This window comes from Salmo trutta, chromosome 21 (assembly GCF_901001165.1).
Source record: "Salmo trutta chromosome 21, fSalTru1.1, whole genome shotgun sequence".
Classification (NCBI taxonomy): Eukaryota; Metazoa; Chordata; class Actinopteri; order Salmoniformes; family Salmonidae; genus Salmo; species Salmo trutta.
In genome coordinates, this window is record NC_042977.1 from 29,831,671 (window position 1) to 29,852,593 (window position 20,923).

The 20,923-nt window shown below is 43.0% G+C and overlaps 1 protein-coding gene across 2 annotated transcripts in view; it reads right to left on the minus strand.

Annotated features, from left to right (window-relative positions):
- The window catches only part of LOC115157125 (solute carrier family 22 member 23), a 78,723-nt gene that overhangs the window by 49,948 nt on the left and 7,852 nt on the right, over nt 1-20,923 (minus strand). For both annotated transcript variants that reach the window (XM_029705101.1, XM_029705100.1), the window contains exons 2-3: nt 1,932-2,035; nt 1,455-1,609 (exon numbers count right to left, since the gene is read on the minus strand). In XM_029705101.1, the coding sequence (XP_029560961.1) occupies nt 1,455-1,609; nt 1,932-2,035 (259 nt within the window). The remainder of the gene's footprint in view (nt 1-1,454; nt 1,610-1,931; nt 2,036-20,923) is intronic.

Genomic DNA, 20,923 nt, shown 5'->3' on the forward strand with positions numbered 1-20,923 from the left:
CATTTGCACACACTGTAATTAGACTTTTTCTATTGTGTTATTGACTGTACGTTTGTTTATTCCATGTGTATCTCTGTGTTGTTGTTTGTGGCACACTGCTTTGCTTTATCTTGGCCAGGTCACAGTTGTAAATGAGAACTTGTTCTCAACTGGCCTACCTGGTCAAATAACGGTGAAATAAAAAACATATAGGAAAAAAAATGACCAAGAACTCGATGGTCACTTTGACAGAGCTCCAGAGTTCCTCTGTGGAGATGGGAGAACCTTCCAGAAGGACAACCATCTCTGCACACTCCACCAATCAGGCTTTTGTAGAGTGGCCAGACGGAAGCCACTCCTCAGTAAAATGCACATGGAAGCCCACTTGGAGTTTGCCAAAAGGCACATAGACTCTCAGACCATGAGAAACAAGATTCTCTGGTCTGATGAAACCAAGATTGAACTCTTAGGCCTGAATGCCAAGCCTTACGTCTGGAGAAAACCTGGCACCATCCCTATGGTGAAGCATTGTGGTGGTAGCATCATGCTGTGGGGATGTTTTCAACAGCTGCAGGGACTGGGATCGAGGGAAGGATGAACGGAGCAAAGTACAGAGAGATCCTTGATGAAAACCTGCTTCAGAGCACTCAGGACCTCAGACTGGGGCAAAGGTTCACCTTCCAACAGGACAACAACCCTAAGCACAAAGCCAAGACAATGCAGGAGTGGCTTCAGGACAAGTCTCTGAATATCTTTGAGTGGCCCAGACAGAGCCTGAACACGATCAAACATCTCTGGAGAGACCTGAAAATAGCTTTGCAGCGACACCCCCCATCCAACCTGACAGATCTTGAGAGGATCTGCAGAGAAGAATGGGGAAAACTCCCCAAATACAGGTGTGCCAAGTTTGTAGCGTCATACCCAAGAAGACTTGAGGCTGTAATCGCTGCCAAAGGTTCTTCAAAGTGCTGAGCAAAGGGTCGGAACACTTACGTAAATGTGATATTTCAGTTTTCTATTTTTTATACATTTCCAAAAATGTCTAAAAACCTGTTTTTGTTTTGTCATTATGGGGTATTGTGTGTAGATTGATGAGGGGAAAAAAATATTTCATTGTTTTTAGAATAAGGCTGTAACGTAACAAAATGTGGAAAAAGTCAAGGGGTCTGAATACTTTCCAAATGCACTGTACACCTCATGACTAGGGGATTTCCTTACTTTTAGGCATACAGCAACACCATTTGACAATATATAGAATGTAAATCCTAACTCAAGACATGGGGGTCTACTAACTATAACACACTACACAAAGACAAGGCTATGGGAAACAACCACTGACCACACAGCAGCACATCCATTACTAAAGAGCTAATAGAAATTCTCACCTAACAGATAAATCAATGGACTGTACAGTATAGCTAAGGCATGCAGAATAGCATGGTGTAGTAGGTCTGCAGGACTTACTGAGGACTTACTGAGGATGTAGAGGGAGAGGGCGATGCCTGCCAAGCAGAAGCCCTCGAAGAAGCGCAGGGTGCTGAACATGGGAACGTTGACCGAGAAGGCCACGGTCAGACCGAACACCAGCATGAACAGGACCGAGATTATTAGGACCGGGTGGCGACCAAACCTGAGGATGGAGGGAGAGAAGGAGGGAGGGGGTAGAGAGAGAGACACGGAGAGAGAGAGAGAGAGAGAGTGAATGAGAGAGAGAGAGAGAGGATGAAGAACAAATACAGTAGGAAAGATCCATAATTACTTGTCCATATTTAAACAATACAAGCTAAAGCCTTTGAAGTCTGTCCCTTAGGGTATTGTTTCAGGGCATTAATAAGACACATACTGAAAACTCATGAACGAAATGTCTATGAAAATATATTATGTAATAACTTATTATGTAGTAAAGATATTATGTAACAACTTATTATGTAATAGTGAATAATTAAACTCACCAGTCTGCCAGGACCCCAAAGACCAGGTATCCGAATATGGATCCCACCAGCAGAGAGAACTTAGCGATGTGGACCTTCCACGCCGAGTCACATACCAGACTCCACTGTAGAAGATGAAGAAGAACAGAGGAAGGTTACTGGATTGTCCAATTAACACAAATGTCAAACGGAAACATGTCTTCTGCTTTATCCCAACTCCTCTGAAAGACTCTCACACAAAGTAGCAAACACACATAGTTCCAAGATGGCGTAGCAGTCAGACGTCTTTGTCCTGTTGTGTATATCTTTTTATATCTTTATCTTCGCATATCTTTTAAAAATATTTTCCTAAACTTCAACTTCTAAATACTCTCCTGCAACCAGCCTCACCCAATGTGGCGTGGATCTGTTCTTTTTCTAAAGTATTTCTATTTACTTCGGATCTGGAATCCCTCACTGAAGCTAGACAGCTAACTACCTACCAGCTATCAGTCAGCAAACCACTGCTAGCGGTCATCAGCTAACCTTCAGGTCGGAAAGCTCTCGCCAGTCCGTACAACGTGACTCAAACCAGAGCATAACAGACTTATTTCTTTCTCTCCATATCCCCAGTTTCCTACCGCAAACTCTGAACATTTTCATCTGGATCTTCGCAACTAGCTAACCGCAATCCCGGGTGACTACTCCTGGCTAGCATTTCCATCCCGGAGCAAGCACCAATTAGCCTGAAGCTAGCCTGGCTAGGGCTCCTGGGCTACCACCGAAGCCCACTCCTGGGCTACAATATCTGGACCCCTTCTACTGCCGGTAGGGGGCATGGAACCCCGCCGATCCTCTACGACTGGAACACCGACATAATCTGCCCGAGGATTCCAACAGGCCCCTCAGGAGCGACGTCCGCTGAAGGCCCATTCTGCTCACCGTGGCCTGCTAGCTACCTAGAGCTTCTTGGAACCCTACTAATCCATGACTGGTCTATTGACGTCACCGCACGAAGAGGCAAAAACAGACTTACCTCCATCGTGACGTCCCCCAAAGGCCCTTCTGCTAACTTGCTAGTCCTGGTCTGCTAACTTGCTAGCCACAGTCTGCTAGCTTGCTAGCCCCGGTCTGCTAGCTTGCTAGCCCCAGTCTGCTAGCTTGCTAGCCCCAGTCTGCTAACTGCTAGCTTGCTTGCCCCGGTCTGCTAACTGCTAGCTTGCTTGCCCCGGTCTGCTAACTGCTTGCTTGCTAACCCGGTCTGCTAACTGCTTGCTTGCTAACCCGGTCTGCTAACTGCTAGCTTGTTGGCCCCGACCTACTATCTGCTAGCTTGTTAGCACCGGCCTGCTAAATGTCTGAATCTCCGTGTCCCCAGCCAGCCCAACCACTCACTGGACCCATATGTTCACTTGGCTACGCATGCCTCTCTCTAATATCAATATGCCTCGTCCATTACTGTCCTGGTTAGTGATTACTGTCTTATTTCACTGTAGAGCCTCTAGCCCTGTTCAATATGTCTTAACCAGCCATGTTGTTCCCCCTCCTACATATGCGATGACATCACCTGGTTTAAACGTCTCTAGAGACTATATCTATCTCATCATTACTCAATGCCTAAGTTTACCTCCAATGTACTCACTTCCTACCTTACCTTTGTCTGTACACTATGCCTTGAATCTATGCTATCATGCCCAGAAACCTGCTCCTTTTACTCTCTGTTCCGAACGTGCTAGACGGCCAGTTCGTATAGCCTTTAGCCGTACACTTATCCTACTTCTCCTCTGTTCCTCTGGTGATGTAGAGGTTAATCCAGGTCCTGCAGTGCCTAGCTCCACTCCCACTCCCCAGGTGCTCTCATTTGTTGACTTCTGTAACCGTAAAAGCCTTGGTTTCATGCATGTTAACTTCAGAAGCCTACTCCCTAAGTTTGTTTTACTCACTGCTTTAGCACACTCTGCCAACCCGGATGTCTTAGCCGTGTCTGAATCCTGGCTTAGGAAAACCACCAAAAACCCTGAAATCTCCATCCCTAACTATAACATTTTCCGCCAAGATAGAACTGCCAAATTGGGTGGTGTTGCAATCTACTGCAAAGATAGCCTGTAGAGTTCTATATTACTATCCAAGTCTGTACCCAAACAATTTGAGCTTCTACTTCTAAAAATTCACCTTTCCAGAAACAAGTCTCTCACTGTTGCCGCTTGCTATAGACCACCCTCTGCCCCCAGCTTGGACCTCAACACCATAAGTAAATTGATTGCCCCCCATCTATCTTCTGAGCTCGTGCTACTAGGTGACCTAAACTGGGACATGCTTAACAGCCCGGCCATCCTACAATCTAAGCTTGATGCCCTCAATCTCACACAAATTACCAGGTACAACCCCAAATCCGTAAACATGGGCCCACTCATAGATATCATCCTAACTAACTCGCCCTCCAAATACACCTCTGCTGTTTTCAATCAAGATCTCAGCGATCACTGCCTCATTGCCTGCATCCTTACTGAGCCTGCGACCAAACGACCACCCCTCATCACTGTCAAATTCTCACTAAAACACTTCTGTGAGCAGGCCTTTCTAATCGACCTGGCCGGGGTATCCTGGAATGACATTGACCTCATCCCGTCAGTAGAGGATGCCTGGCTATTCTTTAAAAGTGCCTTCCTCACCATCTTAAATAAGCATGCCCCATTCCAAAAAAATTGAACTAGGAATAGATATAGTCCTTGGTTCACTCCAGACCTGTCTGCCCTTGGCCAGCACAAAAATATCCTGTGGCGTTCTGCATTAGCATCGAATAGCCCCCGTGATATGCAACTTTTCAGGGAAGTTAGGAACAAATATACACAGGCAGTTAGGAAAGCTAAGGCTAGCTTTTTCAAACAGACATTTGCATCCTGTAGTACTAACTCAAAAGATTTCTGGGACACTGTAAAGTCCATGGAGAATAAGAGCACCTCCTCCAAGCTGCCCACTGCTCTGAGGCTAGGAAACACTGTTACCACCGATAAATCCACTATAATTGAGAATTTCAGTAAGTATTTCTCTACGGCTGGCCATGCTTTCCACCTGGCTATCCCTACCCCGGATAACTGCCCGGCACCCTCTACAGCAATCCGCCAAAGCCCCCACCATTTCTCCTTCACCCAAATCCAGATAGCTGATGTTCTGAAAGAACTGAAAAAGACAATCTGGACCCTCTCTTTCTAAAATGATCTGCGGAAATTGTTGCAACCCCTATTACTAGCCTGTTTAACCTCTCTTTCGTAGTGTCTGAGATTCCCAAAGATTGGAAAGCTGCCGCGGTCATCCCCCTCTTCAAAGGGGGTGACACTCTAGACCCAAACTGCTACAGACCTATATCTATCCTACCCTGTCTTTCTAAGGTCTTCGAAAGCCAAGTTAACAAACAGATTACCGTCCATTTTGAATCCCACCTTACCTTCTCCGCTATGTAATCTGGTTTCAGAGCTGGTCATGGGTGCACCTCAGCCACGCTCAAGTTCCTAAACGACATCATAACCGCCATCGATAAGAGACATTACTGTGCAGCCGTATTCATCGACCTGGCCAAGGCCTTCGACTCTGTCAATCACCACATTCTTATTGGCAGACTCGACAACCTTGGTTTCTCAAATGATTGCCTCGCCTGGTTTACCAACTACTTCTCTGATAGAGTTCAGTGTGTCAAATCGGAGGGCCTGTTGTCCGGACCTCTGGCAGTCTCTATGGGGGTGCCACAGGGTTCAATTCTCAGGCCGACTCTCTTCTCTGTATACATCAATGATGTTGCTCTTGCTGCTGGTGATTCTCTGATCCACCTCTACGCAGACGACACCATTCTGTATACTTCTGGCCCCTCTTTGGACACTGTGTTAACTAACCTCCAGACGAGCTTCAATGCCATACAACTCTTCTTCCATGGCCTCCAACTGCTCTTAAATGCAAGTAAAACTAAATGCATGCTATTCAATTGATCACTGCCCGCACCTGTCCGCCCGTCCAGCATCACTACTCTGGACGGCTCTGACTTAGAATACGTGGACAACTATAAATACCTAGGTGTCTGGTTAGACTGTAAACTCTCCTTCCAGACTCACATTAAGCATCTCCAATCCAAATTTAAATCTAGAATCGGCTTCCTATATCGCAACAAAGCATCCTTCACTCATGCTGCCAAACATACCCTCGTAAAACTGACCATCCTACCGATCCTCGACTTCGGCGATGTCATCTATAAAATAGCCTCCAACACTCTACTCAACAAATTGGATGCAGTCTATCACAGTGCCATCCATTTGTCACCAAAGCCCCATACACTACCCACCACTGCGACCTGTACACTCTCGTTGGTTGGCCCTCGCTTCATACTCATCGCCAAACCCACTGGCTACAGGTTATCTACAAATCTCTGCTAGGTAAAGCCCCGCCTTATCTCAGCTCACTGGTCACCATAGCAGCACCCACTCGTAGCATGCGCTCCAGCAGGTATATCTCACTGGTCACCCCCAAAGCCAATTCCTCCTTTTGTCGCCTTTCCTTCCAGTTCTCTGCTGCCAATGACAGGAACGAATTGCAAAAATCACTGAAGCTGGAGACTCATATCTCCCTCACTAGCTTTAAGCACCAGCTGTCAGAGCAGCTCACAGATCACTGCACCTGTACATAGCCCATCTGTAAACAGCCCATCTATCTACCTCATCCCCTTACTGTATTTATTTTATTTATCTTGCTCCTTTGCACCCCAGTATCTCTACTTGCACATTCATCTTCTGCACATCTACCATTCCAGTGTTTAATTGCTATATTGTAATTACTTCGCCACCATGGCCTATTTATTGCCTTAACTTACCTCATTTGCACTCACTGTATATAGACTTTTTGTTTTCTTTTGTTCTACTGTATTATTGACTGTATGTTTTGTTTATTCCATGTGTAACTCTGTGTTGTTGTGTCGAATTGCTATGCTTTATCTTGGCCAGGTCGCAGTTGCAAATGAGAACTTGTTCTCAACTAGCCTACCTGGTTAAATAAAGGTGAAATTAAAAAATTGAAAAAACAGAGGGCAGCCAAACTATGGCATACGGAGAAACAACACATTCACATCAGCCATTTTGTATTCAGACTAGTCTCAGCCAGAGTGTTACTCAATATATCTAATAACGACATGAAGCATATACATTATTTGTCAGATTGTATGGGAACATTAACTCAGAGCTACAAGAGCATTCTAGCTAACTTCCTATTGGATTTGAACCAGGCAGCACACCCCTGATCTCAACCCAGTTTCCCTAACCGACATCCCACTTTGCTAACAACGCCTTAAAACATAAAGAGAGACTAACCATTGATTTAAAGCCTCCATTAAAAGTGTTCAACCATGTAAATGTACTGTAGCCTATTATGTTGAGTTTCCCCTTCCCCTAGATTGCCCTCTGTGTGTCGTCTACAATGATGTATACCCCCACTTCAACCCCCCCATGCCTGTGTACTCTTCCTCTGGCTGTGTAATGTAGTCCTCTGCCCATCAGTAGTAGGCTTCCAAGAATGCAAAGTATGCTCTGCCACTACAGCTGATTTGCATTAGCAATTCATCCATGCTCATATTTTTATATTATTTGTGGATGAATACAATTGTAGGTGCATACATGTGTGAACAGAATGAACCCACTTTGGACAAATCAATCAAACATTGATAAATAAAGTACAGTGCAAAAAATAGTTAGACCCCATTCATCCCCCGATAACTCTGCCACCGCTGCTGGGAAAAAACCTTAGGGGGAACTGAAGTAGATATATGTAGAGTATGTCTAATAAATCAATCCTTTACTGATTCAAGTCTACATGTAAAGTATGTGTACAATACATACAGAATAAATCCACTTTAGTCAATGGTGATAATGTCACCCCAAATCTGTTTGACTTATCCACTCCACTATCACCCCACACTTTCAGCCCAATGCAGCTGTGAGTAAACAGTACTGAGAGGCAGGCTGTTGGGGTTACTGGGTTCCTGGTACTCTGGTCTGGAATGGAGCCTCCTCTGTGCTCCCAGCTGTCTGAGGGATATAAGAGTCAAGGAGAGGGTGTGTAAGCTTGGGGCGTGATGGTGACAGGTGTGTGACACATGGGATGTCTGTCTATCGATGTGACACCCGGAGTATAGCTCTGGTTAGCCAACAGAGACAGACAAGCACACACAAGATTTGGTTCCAAGTTCTGAGATTAGCCAATACATACCCAAAGACACAGCGTTGGAAAGTACCAAACAGCACATCCATTACTTTGCATTGCTTTTTGATTTCTGGTAAACGTGAATGCAATGGCTCGGAACTGGTCGATTGTTTGGTCATTAGGCTGTTGGTTGACCGAGATTGTCTTAGTTGAGCAATAACAAATATATATATATATACATATATTTGTGCCCATCTCAGTGAACTAATCCATTGTGGAGGCCTAGACTAAAAGCCAATTGATGCTTGAGCCTGCAGAGGCATGCAGAGGCCAAATCCAGCTGCGTATCGCCATGCGCCTCCCAAATTTTGTAACAACGTGGAGGGCTCTGTATAGCGCCACATTGACATGATTGGTTGACGGTAGAAAATAGAAACTCACTTTCTTGACAACAGCTCTGCACTGTTCTGCGAAGCGCAAGAAGTATGAATGCCCTGCCTTCTGCTGAGGTCGTATCACCTGGCCAAGGCAGACGTCAGATTGACAACGCGCCTAGATGCACTTCTCTCTCCAGAATGCGCTCTTTCCCGCTAATTTCTGCACATTCATTGTTTCAGAACTTCATTGTGTGAATTGTTTGCGTTTGATTGTCAGTGTCTGTTAATTCCACAATACATATATCACCAGTAGTAGATTTACCGTTATTTCCTAGCATTTCTAATCTACAATGTTTGTTACTTTGGTTACAGTAATTTATGTTAATGCATTCAATATTATTATTCCAGTCTTCCCGTTTTCATTGTCAAAGTCGACACATTGTTTGCAGAGTGCACAACCTATTCTACACTTGAGAGAAATAAGATTTAGTTTATTTTCATTCCAATTACGAGTTTTGTCAATTTAGTATTGTGTTTTGTTTGGAACGATCCTCTCAATGTTGAGTAAGGACGCGCACGCATAGAAGTAGGGGGATCAGATAATATTTCTGATTGGCTTTATGCATCACCAACTATGACCTGTGGAGCTTCTCAGAGTAATGTTTTCTTCACCTCAAACAGCAAGGAAACAAAGTCTGTTTTTACATCCATTGAGAATTACAATAGATCCTCAATGTAGTTGTAAAATCTTTCCAGCTCTCTCCCTTTCCATAACCACTCAGCGTGAAAGGGAAAAATGTCATGCTCTGATCCAGTGGAAACGTCATAAAATAGGCCAACCTGGCTACTTCTTATCAGCGCTTAACTTGGAGAGAAATAGGTTCTGGTACTCATTTTGGGTGCTGGTAAAGTTTGTATTTAGGTGCAGGAGCTCTACAATACTTTTAAGCTAATATTCTATGAGAGGAACAGGAGCTCAAGCAGTAGAACATTTCAGGTGCCGGTACTCAGCTCTGGTGAGCTCCTGCCCAAGTTGAGCACTGCTTCTTATCCCTTGTGCAAATGGCCTACAGCTGTTGTCTGTCCTGAGCTCACTGGGGTAGGAAACTCTGAGGGAACAGAATATTTTATACAATATTGCAAGTTAGTTAGTGCAAGTTTCAGGCCATATCCAAGTGAATAGTTTATTTTTTGTAATAATTTTTGTACCCCTTTTTCTCCCCGTGATATCCAATTCGTAGTTACAGTCTTGTCCCATAGCTGCAACTCCCGTACGGACTCAGGAGAGGCAAAGGTCGAGAGCCATGCGTCCTCCGAAACACGACCCTGCCAGGCCTCACTGTTTCTTGACACACTGCTCACTTAACCCAGAAGTCAGACGCAGCAATGTGTCAGAGGAAACCCTGTACAACTGATGCAATGTTTCAAGTTCCTTGCAGACAGGCCATATGTAGCCAATGTGATTTATATGATACTCATTTATATCAGGATATTTTCTACCTGCAGGCTGCAATGTTTTTATTTGTTGGCTTTACGTAGGCTATTTTTACATTGTTGGCAATGGCAATGGCAATAGAATTACATTTTTAGATTTGTATAATTTTCATTTAGATTTGGATAGAATGTTTATTAACCACATGACAATGATTTTCAGATATGAAGATGTTATTATATATTAAATTAAATAATTTCAAGGAAATTTGCCTATGAAAACCATTACTGGCACGCAGATCAGTAGAAATGGTAAGATAAATTTGCATTCCACATGAGAAAGATTGCCGACTCCTTGTGTAGCCTATTACCGGCAACTTCAGGAGATTAATGGCAGAATCTGCAAAATCCAGTAGGAGCGGCAGGAGGATGGTCGGGACAGGTTAAGGTTTGAATCTTCTGGTTATCTAGATCTCTGGTTCCCTTGAAGCATCAAACCGTAAGCTTAAAGCATCAGACAAGCTCAATGCATATAGTTTATTTTATTAAAACACATAGGATAGGGTCTAGTTTCCTGAATTTCTGCCTGACTGACATGCCCAAAGTAAACTGCCTGTTACTCAGGCCCAGAAGCCAGGATATGCATATAATTGGTAGCATTGGATAGAAAACACTTTAACGTTTCTAAAACTGTTATGTCTGAGACTATAACAGAATTGATATGGCAGGTAAAATCCGAAGAAAAACCAACCAGAATTGTATTTGTTTTTAGAAAATGGAAAGCTATGGGTCCTATGTAATTCCGTCTCCCAGATTGCAATTCCTATGGCTTCCACTAGATGTCAACAGTCTTAATTCAAGGTTTCAGGCTTGTTTTTTGAAAAATGAGCAAGAACTTGAAGTTTTGGTGAAGAGAGTACCGGAACAATATCAGTCTTTCGGTGCGCGAGGGAGAGGGCGCACGCGGGAGAGGGCGCACGCCTACTAATTTTGCTTTCCTATTGAACGTACTACTTTCCGTATGAAATATTATAGTTTATTTACATTTTAGGGTACCTGAGGATTAAATAGAAACGTTGTTTGACTTGTTTGGATGAAGTTTAGAGGTAGCTTTTTGGACTCCTTTGTCTGCATGTTGAACGAGTGGATTACTGAAATCGATGGTGCCAACTAAACAGACTGTTTGGGATAAAAATAAGGGTTTTATCTAACAAAACGACCATTCATGTTGTAGCTGGGATCCTTGGGATTGCAAACAGAGGAAGATTTTCAAAAGTAAGTGATTTATTTAATCGCTATTTGTGATTTTGTGAAGCCTGTGCTGGTTGAAAAATATGTTGATGTGGGGCGCCATCCTCAGACAATCGCATGGTATTCTTTCGCTGTAAAGCCTATTATAAATCGAACAATGCAGTTGTCCGCACTTTTAAATGATACAAGATACTTATATGTTCATGAATGTTTAATATTACGATTATTTATTTGAATTGCGCGCCCTCCAATTTCACCGGATGTTGTAAACAGGTGTCCCGCTAGAAGGACACCTAGCCCTAAGAAGTTTGAAAGCATCAGACAAGCTCAAAGCATATAGTTATTTTATTAAAACACATAGTGTGTGTCTATACAGTTGAAGTCGGAAGTTACCATACACTTAGGTTGGAGTCATTAAAACTCGTTTTTCAACCACTCCACAAATTTCTTGTTAACAAACTATCCCTTTGGCAAGTCGATTAGGACATCTACTTTGTGCATGACACAAGTCATTTTTCCAACAATTGTTTACAGACAGATTATTTCAATTATTTCACTTATTTCACTGTATCACAATTCCAGTGGGTCAGAAGTTTACATACACTAAGTTGACTGTGCCTTTAAACAGATTGGAAAATTCCAGAAAATGATGTCATGGCTTTAGAAGCTTCTGATAGGCTAATTGACATCATTTGAGTCAATTGGAGGTGTACCTGTGGATGTATTTCAAGGCCTACCTTCAAACTCAGTGCCTCTTTGCTTGATATCATGGGAAAATCAAAAGAAATCAGCCAAGACCTCAGAAAAAAATTTAGACTTCCGCAAGTCTGGTTCATCCTTGGGAGCAATTTCCAAATGCCTGAAGGTAGCATGTTCATCTGTACAAACAATAGTACGCAAGTATAAACACCATGGGACCACGCAGCCTTCATACCGCTCAGGAAGGAGACACGTTGTGTCTCCTAGAGATGAACGTACTTTGGTGCGAAAATTGCAAATCAATCCCAGAACAACAGCAAAGGACCTTGTGAAGATGTTGGAGGAAACAGGTACAAAAGTATCTATATCCACAGTAAAACAGTTCTATATCAACATAACCTGAAAGGCCGCTCAGCAATGAAGAAGCCACTGCTCCAAAACCAACATAAAAAAGCCAGACTACGGTTTGCAACTGCACATAGGGACAAAGATCGTACTTTTTGGAGAAATGTCCTCTGGTCTGATGAAACAAAAATAGAACTGTTTGGCCATAATGACCATCGTTATGTTTGGAGGGAAAAGGGGGAGGCTTGCAAGCCGAAGAACACCATCCCAACTGTGCAGCACGGGGGTGGCAGCATCATGTTGTGGGGGTGCTTTGCTGCAGGAGGAACTGGTGCACTTCACAAAATAGATGGAATCATGAGGGAGGAAAATGATGTGGATATATTGAAGCAACATCTCAAGACATCACTCAGGAAGTTAAAGCTTGTTCGCAAACGGGTATTCCAAATGGAGAATGACCCCAAGCATACTTCCAAAGTTGTGGCAAAATGGCTTAAGGACAACAAAGTCAAGGTATTGGAGTGGCCATCACAAAGCCTTGACCTCAATCCTATAGGAAATGTGTGGGCAGAACTGAAAAACCATGTACGAGCTAGGAGGCCTACAAACCTGACTCAGTTACACCAGCTCTGTCAGGAGAAATGGGCCAACATTCACCCAACTTATTGTGGGAAGCTTGTGGAAGGCTACCCAAAACGTTTGACCCAAGTTAAGCAATTTAAAGACAATGTTACCAAATACTAATTGAGTGTATGTAAACTTTTGACCCACTGGGAATGTGATGAAAGAAATAAAAGCTGAAATAAATCATTCTCTCTACTATTATTCTGACATTTCACATTCTTAAAATAAAGTGGTGATCCTAACTGACCCAAAAAAGGGAATTTTTACTTGGATTAAATGTCAGGAATTGTGAAAAACTGAGTTTAAATGTATTTGGCTAAGGTGTATGTAAACTTCCGACTTTAACTGTATATGGAAAAATAGACTTTTAACAATTTTGACCACTTGATTGGGTGAAAGAACAGATGACTTTCGGGTTACCAAGATTTATTTTAGTCGAGGACAGCCCTAGAACGAATAAAACAATGTTCTTCATTTGGGAACAGGTGGACTGAGTTTGCACTCTGTATTTCCTTCTCATTTGAAACTGAAGTTCCCCACTCACAATATGTCTTTAGGCTATCAGAGTTTATGACCTCTTATAACCTCTGGCATAGCGATCTGTCCTGTTCAGGGTAAAAAGCTCCAGCTCCCCGATTATCCACTGTCACAAGGCAGTGATCACATGACACACACATGCATACTTTCGGTATGGATGTCACTAGGGGACAAGACCAAGATGGGAGGCAAACAAGTTCCCCAATGTTGCGCAATACCACATAAACCACGAGGTAGTGTCAAAACCAAGGAAGTCTGCTCTGTCTTTGGCCGTGTCAAACTTGCGTGTTGAAAGTGTGATGTGTGTCAGAGCTGGGACTATGTATAAGACCATGGGATATGGAGAACTCATGACCGTGCAGAATGGGGGATCAACCAGACCACGCGGCCAGGGTGACTGACAAAGCGTGACAGATGAACGCGGTTCAAAGCAGCTGGTGACCACAGTTGAAAGGAACCTCAACCATTAATAAGCACCAAAGAGAGAGCTGACTGTGCAAGAAGCCTGACCACATCTTAGTTAGAGGAACTGAATGTATTAATGTTAACCACGATAAAAATCCTAACCACGACTGAGGTCAAGGGACAAAATATGTTAGCTAGTAAACCTGATGTCGACCGTACGTGACCATGGTCATGTCACTACAGACAGCTACTCTACAGAATTTTCTGTCCCATATGCTTCCTTTTGTGCCCTCACTCACTATTGTAATGTTCATTAGGGATAGCTGAATTGAAGTCTCTATGTTGGACAGTAGGCAATGCCTTAATAATCCTTTAGTTTGACAGGCAGGCGGGAGTACAAAAGCCTATTGGTGCTCTGGGTCTGTGTGTGACAGCAAGGGAGGGCATTAGGCCCCGAACACTGACCCAAGTGACAGTACTAGCCCAGGGAGGGGACAGAGGGGATGGGGGCAGGAGCCCCCCTGCAGGTACCCTGCTGCGGTGTCTACCGTGTCATTTAACACCAACGGCCACAGCTGCATGTACAGTACATATCTAACTAGAGATACAGTCTTATACTCAGCTGGCTCCTCCCCGGATTTTGTGTTAAATGCTCTACAACAAAGCTTTCTTAGTGTCCATATAGCTTTATCTATCCTTAACCTTGGTCTGAGCACCTCCAAAACAATGGTCATGTGGTTTGGTAAGAAGAATGCCCCTCTTCCCACAGGTGTTATTACTACCTCTGAGGGTTTAGAGCTTGAGGTAGTCACCTCATATAAATACTTGGGAGTATGGCTAGACGGTGCACTGTCCTTCTCTCAGCACATATCAAAGCTGCAGGCTAAAGTTAAATCTGGACTTGGTTTCCTCTATCGTAATCGCTCCTCTTTCACCCCAGCTGCCAAACTAACCCTGATTCAGATGACCCTACTACCCATGCTAGATTACGGAGACATAATTTATAGATCGGCAGGTAAGGGTGCTCTCGAGATGCTACATGTTCTTTACCATTTGGCCATCAGATTTGCCACCAATGCTCCTTATGCACTATATACTCCTCTGTAAACTGGTCATCTCTGTATACCCGTCGCAAGACCCACTGGTTGATGCTTATTTATAAAACCCTCTTAGACCTCACTCCCCCCTATCTGAGATACCTACTGCAGCCCTCATTCTCCACATACAAAACCTGTTCTGCCAGTCACATTCTGTTAAAGGTCCCCAAAGCACACACATCCCTGGGTCGCTCCTCTTTTCAGTTCGCTGCAGCTAGCGACTGGAACGAGCTGCAACAAACACTCAAACTGGACATTTTTATCTCAATCTCTTCATTCAAAGACTCAATCACGGACACTCTTAATGACAGTTGTGGCTGCTTTGTATGATCTATTGTTGTCTCCACCTTCTTGACCTTCGTGCTGTTGACTTTGCCCAATAATGTTTGTACCATGTTTTTGTGCTGCTACCATGTTGTGTTGCTAAAATGTTGTTGTCATGTTGTGTTGCTACCATGTTGTTGTCATGTGTTTCTCCCTTGTTATGTTGTTGTCTTAGATCTCTCTTTATGTGGTGTTGTGTCTCTCTTGTTGTGATGTGTGTTTTGTCCTATATTTATGTTGTATTTATTTTTTATTTTTAATCCCAGGCCCCCGTCCCCGCAGGAGGCCTTTTGCCTTTTGGTAAGTCGTCATTGTAAATAAAAATCTGTTCTTAACTGATACATCAACTTAAATAAAGGTTAAATGAATAAATAAAATAAAAATGTAAAAAAGAGGGAGGGATGAGAGAATGAGTAGAAAGAGGGAGAAGGTGGGTGAGATAGAGATGGAAACAAAATGCTTGACAGTGAATAGAGAGATAAAGAAGGAGAAAGGGAATAGTGAAATATAATGAGTAAATAGAGAGACAGAGAGACACATTCAATTCTTGGCAGGGAGTGTGAGGCAAGGGATACAGGGAGAGTGGAGTGAGACTGCTGCATAGTTACTGCCTAGCAACAGACTATCACCTTGGTTATGAGTCTTTTTGTAATTTACAGTATAAGTTTAGAAGGATTCTCTCATCTCTGGGATCAGGGAATAGAGGAGAGTAGGAGGTGTGTGTGAGAGAGAGAAGCACCCATCCAGCAGAAGGACACATCCTTAATTACTTGTCCATATTTAAACAATACAAGCTAAAGCCTTTGAAGTCTGTCCCTTAGGGTATTTTAATGTTTGAGTGCATTAGCAAGAAAGACACAGAAAACTCCTGAACTGAATTTATAGAGAAAGAGAGAGAGAGAGAGAGAGAGAGAGAGTCAGGGAAAACTATGATCCCTTATTGATGTAACTTCTTAAATTCACTTCAACAAGTGTAGATGAAGGGGAGGAGAATGGTCTTGAGACAACTGAGACATGGATTGTGTACGTGTGCCATTCAGAGGGTGAATGGGCAAGACAAAAGATTTAAGTGCCTTTGAACGGAGTATGATAGTAGGTGCAAGGCGCACCAGTTTGAGTGTGTCAAGAACTGCAATGCTGCTGGGTTTTTCACGCTCAACAGTTTCCCGTGTGTATCAAGAATGGTCTACCACCCAAAGGACATGCAGCCAACTTGACACAACCGTGGGAAGCATTGGAGTCAACATGGGCCAGCATCCCTGTGGAATGGATTCAACACCATGTAGTCCATGCCCCGATGAATTGAGGCTGTTCTGAGGGCAAAAGGGAGAGGGAGCTCCGGAACACATTCCATCACCGTTACAGTCGTCATAGAAAATATGATAATATAAATCCAAACTGTTCAATCAGTGACATCCTTTAGAAAAGTAAGATGCGACTCATTGAGAATTCACATATGTAAGCAATGCCATATTCCAGAGCTGTTGTGTAAATTGTATTTCATATTCATATCCTAGATAACTATCATTCCAGAATCAGTTCTCAAGTTACACATTAAAGGTAGGACTAATTGCAGACATGTTCAATAAGACTCCCGAGTGGCGCAGCGGTCAAAGGCACTACATCTCAGCGCAAGAGGCGTCACTACTGTCCCTGGTTCAATTCCAGGCTGTATCACATCTGGCTGTGATTGGGAGTCCCATAGGGCGGTGCACAATTGGCCCAGTTTGGCTGGGGTAGGCTGTCATTGTAAATAAGAATTTGTTCTTAACTGACTTGCCTAGTTAAAACATTTTTTTTAAATAATAAGAAAAATAATCACAATTTACATGCTGAGCAGACAATGGTGACATCTATTCAAAAACCACCTCAGGTCAAAAACATAATGTAGCCTATTGAAGTCTATCTCTACTGTTAACATTCATGGAGATAATGGCATCTTTTCTTTCAGGGGCACAATTAACAGTCTGAGGAAAAGTAGCATTATTCCTCAAATGATCATGCAGTGACAGGGCAAGGACAACAGTCAAACACCATGCCACAATCTCCAGATAAAGAGAGGTGTGTGTGTGTGTGTGTGTGTGTGTGTGTGTGTGTGTGTGTGTGTGTGTGTGTGTGTGTGTGTGTGTGTGTGTGTGTCCGAGACGGCGTGCCACCAGTGACAGTTGGTTCCAGTGCCTGTCAGCCCAGTTTCTGTGTGAGAGAGATACAGACTAGCTGATCAGATACATCTGCAGTGTTGTCTTTGAGGTCTGCAGGGAGCCTGGCAATACTCAACACTTTGTTACTGTATCCTGAAAGTGTCCACACAGACAGACTTGAAAACAACAAGGATAAAAAAGATATTCTTCAGTTTGGGTGTGTGTACACTAAGATAGTATCTTAGATTGAGAGTGAGTAACCTTCTTTTGTGTGGAAAGAGAAAGATAGACAAAACAAATAGTATTAGGTGGATAGTGGGTAAAACGAGAGGCGGTTTCTGCATGGCTCCCATCGCTTTCTAACTCACCACTTTTCTCTCTCTCTCTCTCTCTCTCTCTCTCTCTCTCTCTCTCTCTCTCACACACACACACACACACACAGTGCTCCAGCATATCCTGTCATGGCAATGTAGATGAACCATATAATTAAATGAATTTGATCAATCTCACTGTTCGTGATTATGCACAGAGAGGGAAGGAGAGAAAGGGCGTGATCAGCTACTTCCCTTCCAGTCTTGCATTCCATCACTTGATCTAAAACAACTGCGACCAGGGACACAGGTTGCTCTGGGTCACACGTTCAGTTCCAGGTTTACTGCTGCTCTGCTCAAAAATACCACTACCAGAAACTAACTCCCTTCAGCAAATACATACAATGACTGTATGAAGCTTTGTCTTTCAGTGCCACAGGCAGACCTCTCTTTCCTCACAGCTGACGTGTGTGTGTGTGTGTCTACAAACAACTGACTTGGGCAGAGGGTTAACCCCTCCTAACAGCTGTGTTTGTCTCATGCTGTCCCACACTGATGCTGGGTCTGTAGATAAGACAGGACAGGAGAGGACAGCTGGACAAACAGACAGTGAATGTTTAAGGACTGTGCGTTCCTGTGTTCAATCTCAGGGCGTTGGGGGCATTGTCCAGTCCTGCTAGCACTACAGTGGAATTGGGTGCAAACCTTATCTCACCGTACTTATGACAGTACAGTTTGATGACATACAGTTATCTTGTAGTACAGTTAAAGCGTACAGACTTTCGTAGAACAATGTAACATCTGCTTACACAGGGGTGCCAGCTTGAGGAGTAGTATATTCTTACTTTTCAAATCAAATCAAATTGTATTGGTCACGTACACATATTTACCAGATGTTATTGCAGGTGTAGCGAAATGCTTTTCCTATTTACGTTAGAGGAATTACATTGTTATATCCTGTTTATAGCATAATATTTCTCCACATGCACTTGAAATGGGAGCTGACGGGCACCAATAGCAGTCCCATCTAGATACAGGACTGGTCATCTCCAGCTATATTTTAAGAAGAGCTGATCCTCTCTAACCACTAACTCTCCAATGAACTTGGACAACCACACAATCACAACTTTCCTTGAACACACTGGGGATTTCAGTCAGTGTAGTCTAGAATGTGATGATAGTTTATTGGCTCTACTCCAGGCTGTGTGATGCTGCTGCCATTTGAATGTAATGGAGAGTATATGAGCAGAGAAGGATTAATCATTAAGCAGGGAGAGTGGGATACTCGACCCGTCCGGCCCATCTGTGTCTCTCTGTAATGATTCAGGCTCATTTTATTATTTTATTCAGCTCTGTCCCCAAGAAGCCCCAGGTATCAATTGGAATCCACATCCACACCAGCCACTCTGGATTCCCCATCAGCCCCCATCCGCCCCCAGCGTTATCAAAGCCTTCTCTGAACATCGCTCTGAGGGGACAGAGTTGCACTGAGGGGCACTGTTACCATGCCATGACTATTCAAGGAGACGCTACCAAAGAAATCCATTGTGTCACTATGCTAGTATTTCAAGGAGATAGAGCCAAAGCTCTGATTGTATTATCACTATGTTGTATTATTTCTATGATATAACTATTCAAGGAGATATATCCAATGCTCTTAGGGGCCCGATTCCAAACTGAGTTATGCGGAAATGGAACGTGATTCCTTTTTTATGCACTTCTCTCTGTGTATTCTGACCTTGAACTTAAGCATGAGAAGAGCATGCTATAAACGCAATCTCCGACTTTAACAGTATTTCAACAATGGTTTCACTTTCACAAGTGCCTCTGATTTAACAAATGATTGTACTTTATATGGATTATTATCGTAACAAATGCACTGATGGGGTCAAATTATATACAGCCTGTCAAGATGTTGCATGAATTCACAATGGAAATACAACTAAATCCCCCAAAACATTATTACTCTCTCAATTTCCCACATTTTAAACATACATTTCCCACATTATACGCATGACAAGCAGTTCCCCTATTCCAGCACATGGCACTGTGTGCACGCTTGGTCAAGGCTGTGCGTAAATTTACGCTCACGCTCAAGCAAACGTTCAAAATGATAAGTCATACTTTGCATGGAAATGATCCGACGCATGGTTTACACAGATTTGTGACTACGAATGATGGATAAATGAGGCCCCAGGAGTCGAGGGAGAGGGTTTATAGCGAGGTCCTTTAGTGGGATTGAAGTCATCCATTTACCTGAGAATCAATTCCTTCTGGGGACGACCTTTGTTGGGTCTGTGTGTGTTTGCGTGTGTGTGTGTAATGGAATGATATGCCATTTTGTTCGATATTGTTAATATTGTGGTAACACTTTACCTTCAGCTGCTCTTGTACCTGTGTAGTAAAGCTTTAATTACTATGGTAATAGATGATAACTTAGTAATAGTTTTGTAATTAATTACAGAGCGAAGAGGCAAAATGGTAGGCTATATAAAATAGTTTTTAGTTTCACAGGGTTGGGAAGGTTACTTTCTAAAAGTAATCCATTAGTTACCTGTCCAAAATTGTAATCAGTAGCATCACTTTTGGATTACCCAAACTCAGTAACGTAATCTGACTACTTTCATTTAAGAAGCATTGGAAGAAGACAAAAATGTATATTACCAATTGAACGACATCTATTGCAGGATAAGCCAATGTTAGAGTTTACCTAGCTGCCCATAAATGGATGTTGGATTTTACTACATGGGTTGGTTATGTAGGCTTCTTCTAACCCATTGCTTTCTACTGGGACGGCAGGTAGCCTAGTGGTTAGAGCGTTGGGCCAGATCTTCAAGAATAGGACTTGGAAATATAGATTAGCTCAATTGTTTTATCTGAACATAACCCAAAAACGATGGACTTATTAGCTAACTACCACGGAGTTTTGTTTATGATTTTATTGTCTTGGAGGACTGATTGGGCTGTCATGGGCTTGCATGCTTTAAGCACAACCGAAAAGTGCTATTTGCATCTGAAAAAATGATTATTGTTATATGCTGCATTTGCTATACAGTGGCAAGAAAAAAAGTATGTGAACCCTTTGGAAATACCTGTATTTCTGCATAAATTGGTCATAAGATTTGATCTCATCTTCATCTAGGTCACAACAATAGACAAACACAGTTTGCTTAAACTAATAACACACAACCAATTATACGTTTTCATGTCTTTATTGAACATACCGTGTAAACATTCACAGTGCAGGGTGGGAAAAGTATGTGAAGCCTTGGATTTAATAACTGTTTGACCCTCCTTTGGCAGCAATAACCTGAA